The 22,262-nt window shown below is 35.1% G+C and overlaps 1 protein-coding gene across 1 annotated transcript in view; it reads right to left on the reverse strand.

Moving 5' to 3' along the window:
* Positions 1–22,262, reverse strand: part of LOC105398771 (DNA-directed RNA polymerase II subunit RPB1) — a 37,912-nt gene that overhangs the window by 10,128 nt on the left and 5,522 nt on the right. Inside the window, exon 2 of the mRNA XM_048629007.1 lies at positions 21,562–21,621. Coding sequence (XP_048484964.1) covers positions 21,562–21,591 — 30 coding nt within the window. The 5' untranslated portion in view covers positions 21,592–21,621. The remainder of the gene's footprint in view (positions 1–21,561; positions 21,622–22,262) is intronic.

Genomic DNA, 22,262 nt, shown 5'->3' on the forward strand with positions numbered 1-22,262 from the left:
GGTTCCGCCATGTTGCCCTGTTTGGACAGAATGTTCAATTTAACTTGTCCCTATAAAAGTCTAAAAAAGCTAGACTATTCTCTGTCCATTATATTATTGGTTTTTTGACATTAGAAATCCCATACATATTTGATGACTAAACAAAGGAAAACCAACTTTATAAATAAAAAAGATCTTCGTCTTCAACAAAGAAACTCTTTCTAAACAAGTATCGAAAATTATTATTTTATATTGCCATGTATACACGTATTTATTTATTTTATTGCGTACTTTTATAAGCGTAACCACTATAAATAATAATTGATAAATTATGCCGGTGACAAAATTGCGTCTCTAGCACCAACATGCATTGCAGTGGAGTCTAAAGTAAACTTTTGCGAGTAGAATGTCCCAGTGGACACGTGTCAGTAACCAGAGTACATTAGAAGACTCGGTCTGGCGCCGGACTAACACCCACTGTGTCGCATTGCGAATGTACTTGGAATTACCAGGCCTAATACAGGACAGGACCAAGATGCCTATTCTGCATGGGCACAAAGCAATTACGAACGAGATACAGTGAGGAATCTGATTCTAAACCCAGATACATTTTCTGAAACTTCCTTGACACTAGTGGGTTTAAAGAGGAGCTATACAAGTATACATATAAGTATTTATTTTAGCCATGAAGGCCCATGGAAATATACAACTTTTTAGCGGAAGCTATTCAATTTTACACCTATGCAGTTAGAAACACAACGATGTACTTATTTGACCATCGTTGTCTTTGATTACGGGTTGTTAAAGTGACGCTGGCACTTTGACAGCCAACGAGCCAACGTGTTGGTCGCAGTAAGAGGTTTAGCTAATGTACCTTACCTTTTGGTGTTTGCAGTATCAGTGGGTGGATGTAGGCAGCGCTAAATGCTGAACAGTTACTTGAATCTAAATTCACTAGGACTTGTAGACTTGCACCATACACATAGTACAGGTTATAGCTAAATAAGATATAGGTAACAGATAAATACTTAACTCAGATCTATTCAAATATTATGCACAATGTGTTTCGCATGAATTAATAGTTAAGGTCGTGATGTAAAGTACTAGGTAGTCTAACATTATACCTACTATGTATTATTTAATAGTGTTAAGTTTTGAAAAAAAAGCAAAGCATTTCGGAAATCATTACAAAACAGTTAAATCGACGTTAAGCTGCTGAATAATAAAAATGATTGATAGCTAAAAGATTTCTAGTAAAATATTTCAATAAGCTTCTAAGTTCTATTTGAAAATATTCATTGAAGCAAAAAAATCTCATACTTCCGCGTGGCCAACCAATTCAACGTCCACCTTATCATTTATTCAAATTCGCATATCGCAATTAACAATTAAAATATCAGTTGCCAGAATAATTACTGTGACAGAGTGGTATGTGGAATGAGATCAGCGGCAGCGCTCGCAACTATTCGTGTGGGAGACATTCGTACTCGTTTACATTCATTTCCATTGACTTTGAATTTCGTGACAGTTAAACTGTAACAAGAGCGGGTTATTTGTGTTTTTGTAAGGACTGGATTGTGTGTTTATGCGTTTTCTGCCACGTGGGAGGGACGCCTACGAGACAAGTGCGGCAAATCCGCATTGCGCTGTATGTATTAGTTTCCTTCATTACAGTTTGGCTTTAGGAAATTATTCACATTTATGTTAGATTGAAACGTAGCCCTTATTTCGACGCATGGTTGCAAACATAATTAATAAAAAATATTAAAGATAAATTAATAATTAGGTACCTACTTATGCTTGTTGACATTCAAACGACTAATTAAATGATCATTGAACTTCACACCTCCACACAAGTGTCTGTACTAGTTTTGAAACAAAAGCCGGTCGTCGCGTATTCACCACTGGTTACGTACGTTATTGCGCTGACTACAGTATATCGGAGATTTGAGGAACCAGGTTACTAGGTTTTAGTTTTTGTAAGATAAACCTAATATTCAACTACTTTATATGACAGGGTGACCGTGAAAGTATAGAACGAAAGAAAGGGGCTCTTTCTGAAAAAATAGATGTTTTTTTACTAAAAGTTACATAGATAGATATAGGTACTTAGATACAATGAAGAAGTACCTACTAAGGCGGATAGCAGGCCAGATTACGTGTTCCTAGATGTAACCGAAGTGATAATTTGCGAATGCTCCACAAACCTGATGCTTATGTATTGGATACCGTTAGCGCTTGTGGAATGCATTTCAATGGCTCTGGTTTCCTATTAGCGAAGCCATGCAGATTTCCGATTGTGCAATTCTATCAAGATTTTCTATCTCTTCACTTGACATCGCAAAAAAGGTGTGAAATCATATCACGTCACTTTAGTAAGCAAGTTTAAATATTAAAAAGTTGTTATTAATTAGACGAATATGGCTGGAGATGTTGGTCTAAAATATTCCTAAACAGACCTCGAACTAATAGTGTAAATAAATATTTAGGTTTTTTTTACCCTAAAATTTACGGCCAAGCCGGATAATGTATGAATGTTTAAGTACTTACATCCAAAGTTCCGTCCAGAAGATCTAAAAAAGGTCATGTGCTTATTGTGTAGGCAATTAGAAAAGTGAATACCCTTTACACATTAGGAGTATTAGGACAGAGGTTCCAAAGTAGAAACTGTTAGAAAGTTTTGCATTGAACTTCAAAGAAGGTTCACAGAGGCTTGGAAAAAAACCCATTAGACATGTTTTCCCTATTAAGGTTGCGACTAGTTACATACGTTTGACTTATATGGTTATAGCTCTTAAACGTATTTTTTCCTACTCAATAGCTGGAAATTCTAAAACGAATCTTGATTTCCTACTTGATTTCTGGAATTGAAAGCATTCAACTGACTATTTATAGATATATTTTATATTTATATTTTTGGCCTAGTGTGTTATTTAGTACACTATACAATACACTATTCTGAAAAAAATATCGTATGTAAAGTTTATTCAAGTTTATTCATTTGATTTTAACATAGTTTCAGAGTTCCTGTTCACATAACATAATGTTAATTTAATTACCATTTAAGAAAAACTGGACTTAAAAGTAATGTTTCCGCAAAAAGTAGACGTTCATTAGTAAGTTAATTAATCAGACGTCAACGTTCGTTCAATTTCCGAAAACTTTAGATAATTACTTGTTCTTTTTGACTATTAAAGCTATGTTTTATCTAATTAATGGCTGTTTTTATCATAAAATGATTGAATAAGATGAGCTTTAGTCATAATAATTTGACTGCTTACATAACTCAACATAACTAAATTATTAGGTAATTTAAAAAAAAATATAATGTTCTCAAATTTTAAAATAGTACATACGTATATGCATACATTATGCTCACGGCTGTAATCCCCGAAGGGGTAGTTAGAGGCTGTAATCCCCGAAGGGGTAGTTAGAGGCTGTTATCCCCGAAGGGGTAATTAGAGGTGCTTTTCGCTGTACATTTGTACTCACTTGATAGGTTGCGACCTTGTGGGCCGTATCGTATACACGTATAATATTGTATTAAAATAGAGTTTAACTACATACCAACATTAAGTAATGGATAAATAATAATCAAGTATACATATTTGTGACTGTGTAAATAATTCAATCCGGCTTTTTGTAACAGTAAATTTATGCAAATACCTAACTAAAATCATATCACTTATTAAGCTTCTAACACACAACACTTCAGAAACCTAATTATCTCCGGCCTGCAAAAGCGTAACAAAAGCGATGACAACAAAAGTGGCAGCAACAAAGAAACTATAGAAAATAAAGATAGATGCAACTGCAGAGATTGCTGAGAGGTTACTCTATACTGATGAAGAACTTGTGAACGAAAGCTACTACTACGTACGTACTAGTGAGATAGAGTCGTGGCTCACGCAGAGTTCCGTCATATGGAGTGACCCCGTGATGCCTCATGGTGATAGATGCCAGTGCGGAGATTGCTGCAACTGCGCTGGTAATGAAACCTGGAAGTGCGTCGGGTTCACTGCCACTCGTAGGGCTGCCAAGTGAATCCAAAATACCATAAATACGAGTGTTTCTGAGAATGTTTGTTTCCACATCAATAAAGGCGTGGATCTATAACTATCCTTGTTATTCTTTCAGGTACATAAGATCAATAAGGTTTTTATTCCAGAAATCTCACGGGAAAACCTTTCAAAGTAAAAAATATTGCGGGAAAAGCTTTGAAGGAAATAATGAAAAATATTGCCATCGGTTGAAGAATTTATGCTTTTCCCAAGGAGCACACTATTTGACTATAGACGAGACGAGATAGAAAGCAATGATATTTTTAATTTATAACCTTTTTAGTAGCCCTACATGTAGTAATATTAATCGCTAGGTATATCGCAATGAAAGTGATTCGCTACATTGTGCTCACACGGGACGAAAGTTCTGACATAACCTTTGTACTAAAAGGCTAAATTAACTAGACCTCTCGTGACTATGGGAAACGATATAACAAAGGTTTCATCTTGAATTGTAAAGCTTCACAAGTTCAGTATTACTTTACGAGTAATTACATTTATGCAATCCATCTCCCTTGATGGTTTTAATCTGAGATTTCACTTGGTTTAAGCTCTCTTGGGCATTGTTTTAAATTGTACCTACATAGAATTAGCCTCTTTATGGGGTATTTGGTGTGTTGTTATAATTGTATTACAGCATTAATTGACTGTCTGGGAGCAATGAAATACGTAACTCCATTGGCTAAGTACTTATAGTTAATTGCTTTTTAGAGTAAATATTATAAACAAAAACTTTTAGTAACATGTTTTCTTAACGAGCTTTTAGGTAGGTACATACTGGATGTACGTAAATATAGATAACAGCTACGATGGGTTTGAAAACGCAGAGCAGGGGGCAATTTTTTCATTTTTCACTTACTGTCGAGTTAGCGAAAATTCCTTACAGACGACATAAATCTAAATATTGTAGGTATGTATCTCGAGATATGTCGTGAGTAGAGATGATGTTGAGGGAGCAAAAACCTTGGGTTTTTCGGTTCCTAAAGTTGTCATAAGTTATTTTGCCTATTATATGCCATATTATCCTAACTAATATTATAAATGCGAAAGTAACTGTGTCTGTCTGTCTTTCTGTTACTCTTTCACGCCAAAACTACTGAACGGATTTGAATGAAATTTGGTATACATATAGTCTAGACCCAGGGAAAGAACATAGGCAACTTTTTATCCCCGAATTCCCACGGGAAAACTTTTTAATGCGAAGCGAAGCGCGCGGGAACAGCTAGTATTATACAGGGTGGCCCAAAGAGTGACGTCCAAAGGAAAATGTTTGATTCCTTAGGTCAAGGGGTAGCCAAATCACCCCCATGTATGTTCAGCAATTTTTAGTAGTTTAGGAGTTATGATTTTTTTTCCAATTTTTCTACGAAAATCGACCTCAGTGGATTAATTATGTTTTATTATTTTTTGTATAACTTTTTTAAAGCATTTTTTATTTTTGTGTCATCCTCTTAAGTTGTTCTTTTAACCATAAAAGTTTCAGCTTCCTAGCTGTAATGTAAGTTAGTAATTTTTTTATCGAAAGTTCGAATTATATCATCGAGCAAGACCCAAGTAACATTTTTGGTTTTAGAAAGGTTTTGAAAAGGTTCTAGAACCTTTGTATGGAAATCAACTCGTGAGACTTAGAAGGCTCGATAACCTTATATTAACCTTATATTAACCTCCTGAGTGCAAAAAGGGCCCACGTTTTAGAACCTTTCTGAGAGCTACAGCAAAACCTATAGCTCAAACCCAGAACCTTTTGAACTAATAACACAGAACCTAAATAAAACCTTCACAACCTCAATTTAACGTTAACATAACCTTGGAAGACAGCTTTTAAGTTCTAAATTAGTCCTGGATGTAACTCTACTATAACTTGTAACACATTTGATGGATATTTGTAATGCCTTTCCAATACTCTCGGGTTTTAAAATGTTTCTGTGTAAGATTTTATAATAATTATAATAAATGGCGCCATTACCTGACACTTTCCAAGACTCAAAATGGCTAACTTGTAAGTGTTGTATTAATAAAAAATATAGTAAGTAGTTAGGCTGAAGTCAGGAAATATGAAAACCTTGTGCGACTAGCACTTTATTGTGATACTTTCGGATAATAGTTCTGTATAAGTGACGGGCCTTTTGTAAATAATAAATTTGAAGATATTTTAATTTAAAAAAATAGATAATATTTTATGTTTGGTGTAAAGTTATATTAGAAATAAAAGTACTGTCTATATAAAAAACATATATTTGGAATAGTATAGCAAACGCTGCTGAATTTTCCCCTAATTAATTAAAATGTATCTTTTTGCCGAGTATTTTTTTTTATTTCAGTGAAAAAATATGGCGGCCGTTAGGAAATTACTAAAAAGCATTAAACATATTTTGAGGATGCCTCTAAAGCTTTAAAATATTCTTGAATGACTTAAATCATGCCTTTAGCTTATAGCCAGTGCTTAATGATTTTGGTTTTCACCAAGTAGTCCTAATTTGTTTGCCTAGACAACTCTCATCAACCTAAAGGTTTCAGATAGGTTTTTAAAAATACTTATAAGTGATTTCAATATTCCATAACTTTATGGTTGTATCAACGTTAAAAATTTAACCTTAAGCTCTCACTTTAGCATAATGCTAGCTTTTCTAGAACTTTTTCAGGAGTCTACGACAACTACAAGATCCTAGAACTATATGCTCTTGAAATACATGTTAAAATAACGTTAATATAAACTCTTATCAGCAGCTCCAAGGTTGTATTAGTAAACAATTAGTTTTAGGACTTAGTAATCATTCTCAAGTACTCAATATGACCAGATAGCAAAGCATTAACCTTTTCACAACCCTTATAAAACCTAAAGGCATTTCTTACAACCTAAGCTCGAATGAAATGTTACTTGGGGACTGCTCTGAATTTTCTACTTGAAATTAAAAATGGAAAAAGATATTCTCATGGTCCCTTATTAATTTTAAAAACTTCGCAAGGTTCCATAATTACATAAAAATAAAAATAAACTATTGCTTAATAGGGTATTATTTGCAGAAAAAAGCCTTATACACAACCTACATCTACGCAAGAAAATTTCTTGCGTAGATGTAGGTTGTGTATTGCTATGGGAGGTCGCCATTTTGAAAATTTATTGTGAGTAAATGTGTAAAATAATTATTAGAGTTTATTTACTTATTATTAATAATAAAATTATCTCATAAATCTTACTACTCAGACTAAAACATTTTTCTAAGAATTTACATTCAAAAATGTAACTTAAATAAAAAAAAAGTAAATAATTTAATTTTTTCTTTAATTTGATACATTTTCTAACTTAATTAGTCCTTAGTAATGACATAACAGGAATATTTCAACTTTCTGAAACAATTTACTAATTAGGTAATTTCCACCCAGGTACCTTTGAAGGCTTTTTTCTGCAAATAATACCCTATGAAGCAATCGTTTATTTTTATTTTTATGTAATTTTGGAACCTTGCGGAGTTTTTAAAATTAATAAGGCACCATGAGAATATCTTTTTCCATTTTTAATTTCAAGTAGAAAATTCAGAGCAGTCTAGCTCGATGATATAATTCGAACTTTCGATAAAAAAATAACTAACTTACATTACAGCTAGGAAGCTGAAACTTTTATGGTTAAAAGAACAACTTAAGAGGATGACACAAAAATAAAAAATGCTTTAAAAAAGTTATACAAAAAATAATAAAACATAATTAATCCACTGAGGTCGATTTTCGTAGAAAAATTGGAAAAAAAATCATAACTCCTAAACTACTAAAAATTGCTGAACATACATGGGGGTGATTTGGCTACCCCTTGACCTAAGGAATCAAACATTTTCCTTTGGACGTCACTCTTTGGGCCACCCTGTATAATTTTCAGTCATTTTTAACCTCAGTTATGTTGTAAGCAATATAAAGCAGATTTAATAAAAAAAAAGTGCTCTTATTTATTTTGGACGAGTACGGAATTATTCATGAACCTTGCAGAATGCAGCCTTGTGTACTTAGATTTTGGGTCAGTAGTCAGTCACAAACTCACGTCCGGTTAGCAGTTGCTAACTTATTCTTGCACGCTCGATCTAGGTTTTGTCAACAAGTCGAGATTATGTCTAGACATCATTATCAAACTTCACTCTCTACATAATCATACGTATCAAAATCAACATAAATTAAGTAAATAAAATTTTAAAAGCTAGAATATTACATTTTTTTAAATAAAACTACAGTAACGTAGTACTTAATGGTAACTTATATTATGTATTTCTAACTACGAACTATTTTGGAATACAAATATTAACATAGACATATTATGCATGTCTCGGGCACAATATTTAGGGAATTCGAACTTTTTACTTAATTTGGTGAATTAACAAACAAAATTGTCTCGTAACTCGTTACGTTGATAAGTGAAGCGCGCGCGCATCTACATACGTCGACAGCTCCAATCGGAAGTCCGAGCGGACTCCATTTTTATTGGACGTTACAGTGACGCAACGGGTTACACAACTGCGACAGTTTGACATGTTCCTAAATATGTGGCGCATGCGCACTTTCTACTCAGAGCTGACTGGATTAAAAACAATGTCGTCTATGACATGTCTAGTTACAGAGTCGCTCGACATCGGTATTTGTATGAGTATCGTTTCTGCATTCCACACCCGTAATTACAATGATGGATGTATTATATGTCTATAGTCGTACTATGACGATTATAAATCGAAAATAAATAATTGATGAGTTATTTGTTTCGGTAGTTATAAAAGCTTCCATATCATTGCGATTACATCATGTTACTGTTGTGGAATATTAAACCGCATGATTAAGTTAGTCATAGATAATTGAGTAAAATTAGTTTGTCGGTTAAGTATTTACGGACAATTTTATTGTATCAAATTATACGAAGCGGAGGTTTTCATTCCAGACAACAACTTTGTGAGGGGATTTATAAGGAGTACCAATCTTACAACACAAAGAAGTAACAAGAACAAGATTTAATTTGCAGATTTTTCTTGTTTGGTGTAATCGAGTTACCAAAACGGGCGCTGTAAGGGCGAGTCGGTAACTTTCACCCACGCCTAGTGATGGCTGCGTCCACTTTGTGTATGTTTACATTATACTCTTTTCGGCTGGTTTTATTATACCTACGTTTGCAATGGATTTTGTATTTTCCTCGAGTGTCTCTACTTCAGTTCCATACACGGCATATCGAAAACGTTCATTACCTGTATGGAACCAGTCCCATAAAAGTAAATAAAACTAGGTACTTGTATGGAAATGAAAAATACTTGTTTGGAACTGTTTCCAGAACTCCAGTTCCAAAGACAGCCGAAGCGATAATTTCAAAGGCGATAGTCCCATAACACCCATGATTTTACCAACCAGTCAAAAAACCGAAAGGCCGAAACTACAAAACACAACCACAACACTGCACGGGAAGGTCCAAGTCCATGTCGTCAAACGTCGCGACTTCCTTACGTAACGGCGTCGTGACCCGCGGGTCGTGGCTACAGGATCGAACCTTGTGGGAAACACCCGCGGTACAGACCTATCTCTTAGTTCAAAAGATTGTGAAGATAGTATTTAAGAAATGATAAGTTTGGCGAATGTTGTGAATTGTCTCAGTTTTGTGATACGAGACATTTGAATGAATTTTTTTTGGTAATTTATCTAATAAGAGAAATATACAAGTATATCCTTCATTCATACCTTCAGCAATTAAATCATTTAATACTTAAATAATTGTTTAAAACTTGTATATATTATGAAATGAGTTTTGTCTTAAAAAATATTTTTCGTTTATCTTTTGGTAGGTTCATGTTCTGACCTCCATTGACCACGACGTAATAAGTAGTTAGTTAGAATTTGTCTCATACTTTTTAGCACGCACCAAATGGGTTCATGATCACGATAATACATCTAATTGTAATATGACATTGAAATGCTTTTACACTTGTTCAGCCTTGTGCCTCATGTAACATGCAGAGCGAAAGAATGTAGTGGCCATTTTTCAAATCTATTTAGAGATAGGAGTACTTAGCAACTGTAAAAGTGAATCCTACATTAAATACCTAAATGGAAGATGTTAAATTATACCTATGTGCAGTGCAAATGTTGCATGTGGTAAGTAATAGATGTGCCTTCGTTAGTTATTGAATTACTAAACAAACCAAATAGTTATCAAACTATTGTTAACTAAACTTCAATGTTACAACTGAATAGGTGATATCTTATTTATACTTATTTAAATAATTGTCACAATGAAAATAACGCTGATGTTATTTCTCATCGATATTATTGAAATACGCCATTAACACAATTTCTGTCTATTAACTAGTGGGAAAGTATGTTAAGATTTGCATAAAGCTAAAAAAGCTAATTTTTACACTTTAGGAGTGGCAAATTAAAACCTAACCTGTATTTAATATCGAACGCCTGAGGATACATCAGTATTATAATATGTCCATCGATTCATTCTATTTTGTCATGCTGAAGCGCTTTTATGAAAAAGGTATTAAATTAGTTATTCCGACAAAAAGAGAAAAGGACACTCCCAGAAAATATGACTCACAACATTATTTAAAACTATTCATGACACCAAACACGCCATTAATTAGAATTAACATCCTATATGTTTATCTAGCACTAATGCTTTATTATCATATGCATTACATTGACCCGGAAAATACATGTATTAAATTTACTAGGATACCAGACACCCATAATAAAACAGTATCAGGCTAGGGCCAGACGTTTTAAAAGTGGGTGGATGCACAGTTGCCGATAAAATCTATAAATCATTTATGTGTTTGTCAGGTTACGAGATGTGACCTACTGGTGTTTCTTTCGAAAACGCATCGATTAGCCCAAAATCAAAACATGGTGGTTAACTTGAACGAGTTTTTTTTACTTCGTGTTGCAAAACTATGTGGTTTCGTCTGTCGCCTGGGGCCCGTTCCATATACGTAACATTTGTATATTTTTTTAGTAAAATAGTATCACGATATCACAAGATTTGATGGATGTCTTGAAAGGGTTTTTCGTAAAGCTTCCGAAGAGTATAGGTAGGTATACTATAAAAGTCATTCCGAATTCACACTGGTTTTCAGGGTTTCTCGTGGAAATTCCGGGACAAAACAGCCTAAAGATTATATAACATCCTATCTGTATGTCATATTTTACAGGTTTTTTTAAATTTTATTATAATAGGTCCCAAACTGCGGTTACAGTTAAAGTAAAGTTGCTAGTTTAAATAGTTGATAATAAACAGCATTAATTGTACTCGCTCACGTGCCGAAAGTATTTGGTAATGTTCCGTCATATTATGATTATGTATGGATCGATTACGTTTATATGCAGTGGTTAGGTGTTGTGCAGTGTTATTAAAATCCTTCTGTATATTATGTGTTTTAATTGATTTATAGATAATTTACTTTTCGATTCGCGGATTTAGTGACTTATGCACGATGTTTGATATTTTTCATAGAAGAGTGCTTGTTTTGTACTCGATCATAATTAGTAAATTCAAATCAATAAGTAGCAATCTTCATGGCACTGAGTTTGAATTGAAATTAGCCTACACTTACAGTATCTAGTTACTGCGATGTGGGCGGAGATGGATCGCAGGTGTCATGCCAAGTTTGATCGCACGTGGGTAATTCAGGAACCTTGTCTGATTAAGCTATTGTCGGTAATCCTTGAGGGAAAATGTATTTTTTATCATACCGTATTACAGACATTAACTGATGTTTACCTTAGTAAATCGAAACCATACATGAATTATTAATTGTACACTTATGTACCTACCTGTCATGGAACATATTACACCATGCCGTATATACTATAGGCCATATTAAATCTAGATTTAATGTTAAATCTCGATTTAAGCCATACATTTATATAGATTGACGTTTCTTAAATCGCGATTTCACAATAAATCTAGATTTAATATGTTTGTGCATGTCGTCCTAAGAGATTAGTAAAGGCACGAGTCACAATAAACTTAATAGAAGATAGAGCAGGTGCCATACATTAATATTCCGTTGATTTGGACAGAGATAGACTGGCTGGTAACATGACAATAGGAAAAGCACGCAGGATCGTGACTTGCGCGCACAATGCAAGTCACTCTTAGATGCGCTTGCCTTAGACCTTCATGTATTTTGCGTGTCACTAATAATACACAAGTATATTATGTACAAGGGAACTCGCTAAGCGTAACACTTCATAATTTGTGCCGTGGTTCAATTATGATTTGTTAAAGTGCATTTTAAAGAGTGATTTTTGAATTTTAGATGTCCACTGTATAAATAATAATTCTATTGCTGTTATATGTCATTTTGTGTGTGTAAGATACTCATAATAAAATATTCAAGAAATTGATAACTATCCTTACATGCTATGTAAAAAGATATATGATACATAATTTATTTTTTACAACTACTAATTACACTGTAATTAGGAGTTTACAGTTTATTTCATACAAAAGACATCAACGCGCGTCAAAGTTCTTTGATATCTGACCCCTGTTTGATGAGTTTACTCACTAATCATGTATTTAGTTATTCAGAAATCCCATCAATTACTAAAAAAATCTAAAATAATAATTACCTAACTATAACAACCAATACATAAATATTTTGTTATTGAATTATTTTGCACAGTGCCGCCCGCCCCGTTGCGCCAAAAAGTAAAAGTTGATCGATATCGGCTTCGCTTCGGTGAATTTCGGTAACAATCGGGAGTTGTCGGCTTACGCTTGGCCTTGACCGACATCCGCGGTCATCGGTACCGATCGCCGGAGGGTCACTCACTAAGTTTCAAGTGCATGCTTTTTTGCGCTCCCGCGACTTTCAAGTGAAAAAATTAATGATTTGATCGCAGTTCATGAGCGGTGGTAGCTCAGTCGGGTAAGCGCCCGCTTCTCACGCAAGAGATGCGGGTTCGAATCCCGGCGCTGACATGTACCAATGAGTTCTTTTCTGAATTTAAGTACAATGTATACCATCGCTATTACGGTGAAGGAAAACATCGTGAGGAAACCTGCATATCTAGATTTCGCACATCTAGATATGTGAACCCACCAACCTGCAGTGGACCAGCGTGGTGGGAAATGGTCCAAGCTTAGGAAGGCAGTTTAGACCTTGGGGATATGCACAAAGGTTCCATTCGAGAGAGCCAGGTGCAGGTACTGACACCCCCACAGAGAATAGAATAGAATAGAATAGATCGCAGTTCGTTGCGTTACGGGTTACAGGTCATTAGGTACACAGTGGAATTTAAAAGCAATAAATTTAACATTTATATAGCCAGAGGTCAATGTGTAAAATTTACTTATTTTAAAGAGGATACGAAAATTATAACAAATTTTGTTGAGATAAAGATAGCTAATGGTTATCATTATACATTTTCGAATGGTACATAAATAATGTGTACCATATCCTTTTATGTGTGACAAAAAACACTATACACAAACAAAATTGTAATCTAATAATTTATAAGTTACTTAGTAGAAGATGTATTGGAAACTCTTGTGCATATTTTAAATTACATTATGCCTTCGTTAAAACGTCCCCGCATCAAACATTGTTATCTGTGATCAAAGCCGTAGATACTATTGACTGATATTTGTAGCAATCGCATTATGCCAGCACGCAATATTGCCACAGATCGCAGGTAATATTGTGGAAACGGCTGGACTCTACCTTAAAGCTTAAAATCGCCTGAAGTATAATTATTATTATTTCGTTTATTTTCCAAAAACATATTGTAATAGGTACATAAGTTTACAACAAAAATCTGCCGCTTAAACGGTTTATTTGTGTGGCAAGTGCAGTCAGAAGATGTGCATTAAACAATTTTTGTTGGCTATAGTTATAAAATTTCCCCAGTGTTCACAAAAAAGTTGTAATAGTAGTAAGTAGTATACATAGGTTGAATACCCATACTGGCCCGCATGGTGGAGTAGGAGTAGTACCCTTCCTTCATTAGAAAGAGACCTGTCCCCAAGCAGTAAGGACGTGATGAGTTGTGATGATGATGATGATGAAATAAAATAAAACATGGCACAAGTTCTGGTTTTAGTCTGTTGAAACTGAACAGAAAGCATAATGATTTATTGACATCATCCGGTTGATTAGTTAGACAGCAATGTTTTAATGTTATATAATTTGAACCATAAATGGAGTAAGGAAAACTTGGAACGACGTGAGATGTGTGTAATTAGGCGGTTTGATGTAATCAAAGCTTATAAAGCGTTTAACATACCTTTTGTATAATGTAAATGAAAAATATTTCACGGGAGTACATAACTTCACACATCCTGTATTTCTTCTATGTTATTTCTGTTTTTAGCAGCATTTCAATTTCACCTTCTTAACATTTCATGTCTTCAATTCAAGGAGCCTTTTTTGTTCAAACATTTCACACCGAGCATAAATTCTCCTTGGAATTTACTTTTTTCCTCTACTAATTAAAGTACTTTTTCATATTTCAGAAGAAAAAACAAATGGCAAGTGCTTGAACAACTAACTAGGAACCAGAATATTAGTGTAATAAATTTCATAGACTCAATCGCACTTTAAGATTCGATAGTTTCTAGCCTGTCGAAATCACTTGGTTTGGCAACTAGGCTACAGATGTATTAGCAAGTACTTGACTATCGGTATAATATGAGATACGAGTTTCTAGCAAAATTAGTGGGTGTATCCTAATGGTCAATTCCTACGCTGGTCCAGTACAATCGTATCAGAGTAACGATACTTTATAGTGAAGAGCTAAGAACCACTTGCACAAACATATTATTAAATCGAGATTTAGTGTCAAATCTCGATTTAAGAAACGTCATCCATATAAATTTATGGCTTAAATCCACAGCTTTAAGATTTACTCTTATTTGGCAAAACAAGAAGTTTAGGAGAACTGCTGGGCTCGCCAAATTTCTATCCAGTTACATTAAAAGTACGTAGGTATTGCATTTTGATAACTCTGCAATATTTCACCTTACACTCAAGAAAATGTTTTTTTACGAATAAAACAAAAGATTTATATTCAAACTATCTGGAGCATTTTACTATCCTCGACGTCCATACTATACTAATAAGATACTGTTTTTCACAACATTGCTGGTTAGTCTATAGCCTTTCAGATACTAGGGCTGCCATTTTTCACCAACTCATGGTTATTGCAAGAAACTTTAGATATTTATTGTTTTAGTACTATTCATGAACAAAATATACAAATGCACAAGCAAAAAACTCATAACGTGCATTTCTACTTACCTGTTTTTTTTATGATTTTCTTTCTATTCGTACTCAAAATAGCTTCCAATTCAATAATACTGACGCTGTAAAATTATTATCATCATTACTATCAACGAGTCATCGAGTGCATCGTGTGGCAGCCCTGGGCAACTCTCAAGAGATTCGTGCATTACGAAAGGCACAAATCGGCCGGCCGCTTGCTCCACATTCGCTTTGTCTTACGATACCGGCCGGCACTGCCCTGCTTCAATATACACCAGCGACGCAATGTATGACATTTATGTACTTACTTAACTTCGTTACAGGCGGAATAATATTACTATTAAGCGGTCTTGCATGCATCCTATGCTTATCTGTGTCCTTTATTTTTACTATTTCATAACACCCTTACAAGTTTAAAGTAGGCCTCTTTTGTTCCGCTTAATGTGATACTTATGAGCACCCTGCTACGTCCTTTGTCATAAGATGGATGTGGTGACAAGTGGCCAAAAGATACCCAATAGATTCGTTTGAATTAAATCACTAACTACTGACATTATGCATGAATTAATTTATTTTAAGGTATAAAAAACAAGTTTCTTACGTCTAAAGCCTAAGCCCTATAAGGTCTAGCATCGTTTTTGCCAATCTCCCGGAGAGCCCACGCGTCACCCTGGCCTTCAGTACTTGTCGTCCTACGGACTTGGATTACGCTATTGTGAAACAATTTTGTGAGTCATGTGTTTTGGCCAAAATGTACACACGATGCTGTTCGCAACCGCTGGCTTTGCATCAAGGATTATGAGCTACAACTCTGTATCCGACGTTTAGACAGTCAAAGGAAATAAATCTTTATGTTCTTAGAATGGTGTTGTAACTTGTCTTAGAGCTCAATCTCAGTACGTAGATGCAAAAAAGTTATTCTCATAGAATATACAAAAAATATGCAACCCGAAATTGGTGCCAAAAATTAAAACATATTAAAAAAATTTAGATCTGCTTTTGAGACATCAATAATTATATTAATTACATTAGTTGTATACGTTGGAGTACATAATATTGCACTATATAATATTATTTTCCAATGACACGGCAGAATTGAATGTCCAACTTCCGAGCATACACCGCCGCGACCGTCGGCCAGGGGCGTATTTACCCTAGGGCTAAAAGGGCTACAGCCCGGGGCGGCAGGCGGCGAAGGGCGCCCCAGGGGCGGCCGGTAGGCCGCCCTTAGACTTTAGGTTGGAGGATTAAAAAAACACAGAACAATATTTTAGGACGTAAGCCTAGAACGGCCCAGAGCCATCTTTCCACAAATTGATTTCATGTTTTGAGAAATTTTATTAAAAGTACGAAATGTAGTCAAAAAAAAATCCGCCTCGATATTTTTTGGAGGAAATCTAAAGAAAAAAAAATGCCACACTCAGTCATCCTGCACAAGTTTATTTCTAAACGTTCTAAAATGAACTAGATATCCAGAAAAATCTTTTTTTTTTTCGGAAGTTAAATATCATCTTGCTCAGTGGATACCATTATCTATGCAAAGCTATCACCACAATGCGGCTGTGCCATTTCAAAAAACAGTAACAGCCAAGAGACAAAATTTTCAGGAGAGCCAAAAAACGTTTTTGTCCCTTCATTTCAATGCCCTGGTAAAACTATGAAACATATCTCAACGAATGTAAGCTTAAAAGAAGCGTCAGAACCAAGGCTTTACATACAATACATACATACATTTAATACAATTACATACATTTAAATATGACTAATATTGTTGCTGTAATGCACAAAAGAAAACACTAACTAGGTTTTAAATGGTTTTCTCACCCTAAAACCGCCCTCACTGATCATTTCATAACCTAGTAAGAGCCATTATTGTGTAATTTAAGACAAGTTAAGTATATTGAAATTGCAATAATTACGTTATAATTTATATGTTTTTTCATTTTTTATATGTTTGGGATCCTTCACATAATACCTATAAATTAAATTTTGCAGCACTTTTACACGACCGCACTATAAGTAATAGCTGAAATACCGGCATATTTTTAAGTTTGTTTTTTTTTGTTTTATCTATATTAACTAAATCGCCATATTAAGAAGGCATGTCTGACATGAATATTATTTATGGCTGCCTTAGAACTGCTGAATTAGACGATGTATAATGTATATTACAGAAAAATCTATGTTTTTATTTTTATATTGACGAAGCATGTTGTGGATTATTTATTGTTTGAATTTTTATATATATTTTTTTTTTGCATGATTGTATTTTGAAATTATCTTAATAAATAAAAATAAATTAGACAATATTTCCTAAATTTTGAGCTAAAATTAGTTTACTATGTTTGAGTTTTTTTTTGGTTTATGCAAAATAGGGCTAGTAGAAAGGTTCTGACGAGAAAGGTCTCTATGGCTTTTATAATGAAGACAAAATTTCCTTATGTTCTACTTTTAATTCAACTCGCTAGGTCTCATTGGTTCAAAGATACAGGTTCTGAAATATCTGATATTTTTTTTCGAAAAAAGTTTTTGTAATAATGTAAGTATGCCATTTGTGACTTCCTAAAATTAACGGGCGAAAATTTACCTTTGCTGACCATTTCAAAACCTAGTATGAGCCATTGACCATTTTAAAACACAGTAAGTCATTTCCACTTACTACGAGTATGTTTTAAAATGGTTGGTGGCTCTTACTATGTTTTAAAATGGTTTTCGTGGCATTTTTGATATCGCAGGGTGGAGTTACTAGGTTTTAAGAATTTTTATTTTCGTTTCTAAGCGGTTATTTGATATTCTGAAAATGCAGTTTTGTGCGCAATCGCTTAAAATAATGTATAAATCAAAGACCCGTTTTTTTTTAAAGTTGGCGCTTACTAGGTTTTGAAATGGCATAGCCGAATGTTCTTTTACATTGATGTAGGTCGGTAGGTACTCTACACTTCTTCTTTCGTGTCAGTGAACATGCGATTTTTTTAATTTGTCCAGACCAAAAAGAAGCAACTTTGATAGTAGCATTCTGGTTGGCCTGGAGTAAGTCTTCCCGAGTGGAGTGGTGGTGGTAGGGCACAGGGGACAGGAGAGTAAATGCTCTATAGTCTGGGGGGCGGTGCCAGTGCCACAGTCGCATAGGTTGGTACCAACGGTATAGCCCCACTTGCAAATATTGTCCTTGCAGCAGCATACCTCTGCTCGCAACCGATTTAGAGTCTTCCAAATGTGCCAGGGAAGACTGTTACCGGGAGCAAGTTTTTCCTCAAGAGGTAGGAAAGGATCATGGGGCTGCTTTTCCTCCCAGAGCCTTAGCCTTGCGTTTTGTGGGTTTTCATCCATTAAGGACACCTCACTATTTAGGAACGCTTTGCGGCTCTTTAGGCGGGAAGGTGTGGCAGTATGTGAGTTAAGTGGATGTCTGGAGTCGCATTCTTGTTTGGCTTTCTCAACAGAACATGCCACTTTTCGCCGTATGCTAGGGGGTGCTATCCCAGCCAGAGAGTAGATTTTGTAGAGCGGTGTCGGTTTGAGGCATCCCGTTACTATACGAACTGTGTCGTTAAGAGCAAAATCTACTTCTCTAGCATGCGCGGACCTTGCCCATATGGGGCAGGCAAATTCGGCAGCTGAGAACCAGTGCTAGGCTACTTGTTCGTAGAATTTGCGGAGAGGCGACTCAGCTGGTAGACGTAAGCGGTCGCAGAAGGTTGTTTCGGGAGCTGACTTTCTTCTTGGCAGTGGGTTTTGTACGTGAGGGATCTATCCAGGGTCACTCCGAGGTATTTTGGTAACGACCAGTGCTGGATTTTTAAAGTAAGAAAGCCGGCCTTTGTTCTTTTCTGAACCGGTGGAATAGTATACTTTTTTTGAAAAAAAATTGCCTCACTCAGTCGCCTTGCACAAATTTATTTCTAAACGTTCTGAAATGTACTCTATCCAGAAAATTCTATTTTTTTGTTCAAAAGATATCATTATTTATGCAAATCTATCACCACAATGTTCTTATACATATATTATGTAGGTCGGTAGGTACTAAACACTGCTCTTTTTGTTATCTTTCATTCCTTGATGGGGCGGAAAACTACAGGAGCCCAGGGCGCGCAATCTTTAAATACGCCCCTGCCGTCGGCGCCAGATATTAACCGCGATTTGTGCAAGTCGCTCTTGAGAAGTCATTGTTTGGTTTTTTCTCAACTCGAGCTCCACTTAATTGGGTTGAGTAGGCGCTAATATTTACTTCGACGCGAAGCTAAAGTGTTAAACGTTGTAGTTGCTTGTGTTAATGAAATGCAATTAATTTCATGAATAGTTTTATTTATTATATATAATACATATTGCAACAGCCTACATTGTAACAAAATCGGCGGTGGAAGACAAAGCCCAAGGTGTAAAAAATATGCTTCCTACGTATGTAGGTAGTAGGTAGGTATGTAGGTAATGAAGGTTTTATTTGAAGCACTATAATCTCAAACAACTGAAAACTGCAATGCCATTATTAGGTACCTATGTTCTGTTAAATTGTTTTTAAAGAGCATTATTTTTAATTTTGAGGCTTCATACCAGTTATCAAAGTAAACAAAATGTAATTCCAGTTTTATTGCTTCATTCGGTGTGAATGGTTATTCGTTATTGTTTTATCGACGATCAGTTCGCCGGTTCACTTTCACTCTCGAGATGCGAACAACAGCTGCTCACATCTCGCATCAGGCGCCGCCCTTCCTGACTTCCACTAAACCAGCTCTACGCATATTACATCATATCCTTCGTATAAAGTTATTCAAATAAGACTAAATACTTAATTACTAGACCTAAAAGTCTAGGTAAAGAAAGTCAATTTAGGTACTTGTAAATCTATTCAACATCAAAATAACCAGGCCTTTTCTTTTTCACAATGACTTTACAAACTTGCTGCCCTTGGCTGTATAAGCATCTGTATTTAGTACCTCCGGGCTCTTCTTTACGTCTGGCTCGGTCTAGAACTGGACCGATGAAACCGCACCAATTATCGATACAAGAGAACTTAAGCTGAACAATCCTGTCATCTGTCTTTAGCAGGACTTGGTCACTGACGGTTTTAGTCGTATAGTTCAGACCCTTTGTGTGAGGCACATAGGCGTTCAAATCGCATGTCACGTAATGCAAGTTATCTTCTTCACAGAGAAACTCATCTTGCGACAGAACGTTCTGATCACTTCTCCGAGCTCTTTCAGCCACGTCAATGAGTTCCGCGTAAGATCTTGCGTCTTTATTCTTTGTGCAAACGCGATAACTGTCCGAATAGACTAAACAATCGACTAAATAGAAAGACTTGTCCACTATGTTCTTAGATAGGAAAAGTAATTTATCGATGTTCTTCAAGTGATTGTATCTGATCGATTCACATTGGTAATCGACTGATTTTACAACGTAACATTGTTTGAGATCGAAGGTGGGCGCTACTATTTGTGTTAAGGAGTATAGTTTGAACTGCTGGCACCCCCGAGCGTTGGTGCAGTTGTAGAATAGGGCATTCTCGCGGGGAATGTAGACGTCATGCCAGGGGGTTCCTGGGTCTATGTCTATGTTCCGACGTGACACTAAAGGCTTAGTTTCACACTGTGGCTCTTGACCCTGTAATTAGATTTATGTTTACGTTTTTAGCTCGTTTATTTTGATTTTATATAGGTACTAAATCGTGATGAAAGATTTGTTCACATTAGTAGTCATATTAAGTGAAATTGACATGATTAAATAAGAGGTGCCTATCAAAAAGATAACCAGACATGTTTAAATACCTGATCAATTACGCACACTACTTCCCTATTGTAAACCTGAAAATGAAGAGTATTTTATGTAGTTGTGAAGTTTTAATGATCAATTGATCAGAATCATTAACTTATTATGTAATAACTAACCATATAAACTGTAAGCTTACCGAATAGACATTTGGAAGAATACAATAAAGGATGACTAAACAGTAAAAAGTGAAATTCATTTTGTTTGATAATACTTCACAGTTGCAACATGTTGAGTGGCCGACGGCGATGTCAGTAGTAGCAAGCAGATAGCTGCGTATGTAAGTTGTAAAAAATTTACTGCTCACCGGATCATTGAGAATAAATTAATTGCTAAATTGAAAATGATTGTTTCCGACGCCTACTTCGACGCCGAGTTAGATAAGTTTTAATAACGGATATTTCATTTGTGTTTTCTTTTGTTTTCTTACGTATGAAGAAGAAGAGACTTGACTTGGTTCATCCGAATTCTCTTAGTAGTATTATAAAGTATGTTTTATTGAATGCCAGAACTGAGTTACTCACCATTAGCAAGAGGAGGTCTTGTGTAAACATCTTTCATCACAGTGACGAGTAGCGTAGATCCTGAAAATAATGAATATAGCTATTACATTTCATATAATACAGTTATGTTAAATAGTCATTAATTACAGATAGAAATTATATATTTCACTCATGTTTATCGAGAGTATATGTATATCATAGCCACGATGTTATATTTATATGATGAGTAGACCTTTCACCACTTGTTTGCGGATTAATGTCGTTTCCAATAAAATTAGATTAAAGATTTAGCCCCAAAAAACTAAACCTAAACCATAATGTACTTATAGCTGCCAATAACCATAATCTATTTAAGCTTTAGTGCTCTTAGAGGTCCCATGAGTTAGGAAAGTTCTCACAGGTAGAGTCTGTTAGCAATGCTCTACATAGCAAGGTTACCGTGGGTGTTCGGCACTCGAGCTGTGGCATTGAACCAACTTGCTAATATACAAGTTACGTACTAGTTTAATGTGCTACTGGGTTATGAAAAATTAAGTAGATTCAATTTAGTTGTCAACAGATTGTAATTACTAATAATAAAATGTAAGATAGTGATCTAAAAATTTATTAATAAATGTTTTTTGAGTATTCAATAAGAAAACATGAACATAATATGCATTTAATTATTAATTGAGAGTGGCAATGGAATGAGTAAAGATACAGTTTTTACCGAGGTATATTCA

This window comes from Plutella xylostella, chromosome 22, assembly GCF_932276165.1.
Source record: "Plutella xylostella chromosome 22, ilPluXylo3.1, whole genome shotgun sequence".
Lineage (NCBI taxonomy): Eukaryota > Metazoa > Arthropoda > Insecta > Lepidoptera > Plutellidae > Plutella > Plutella xylostella.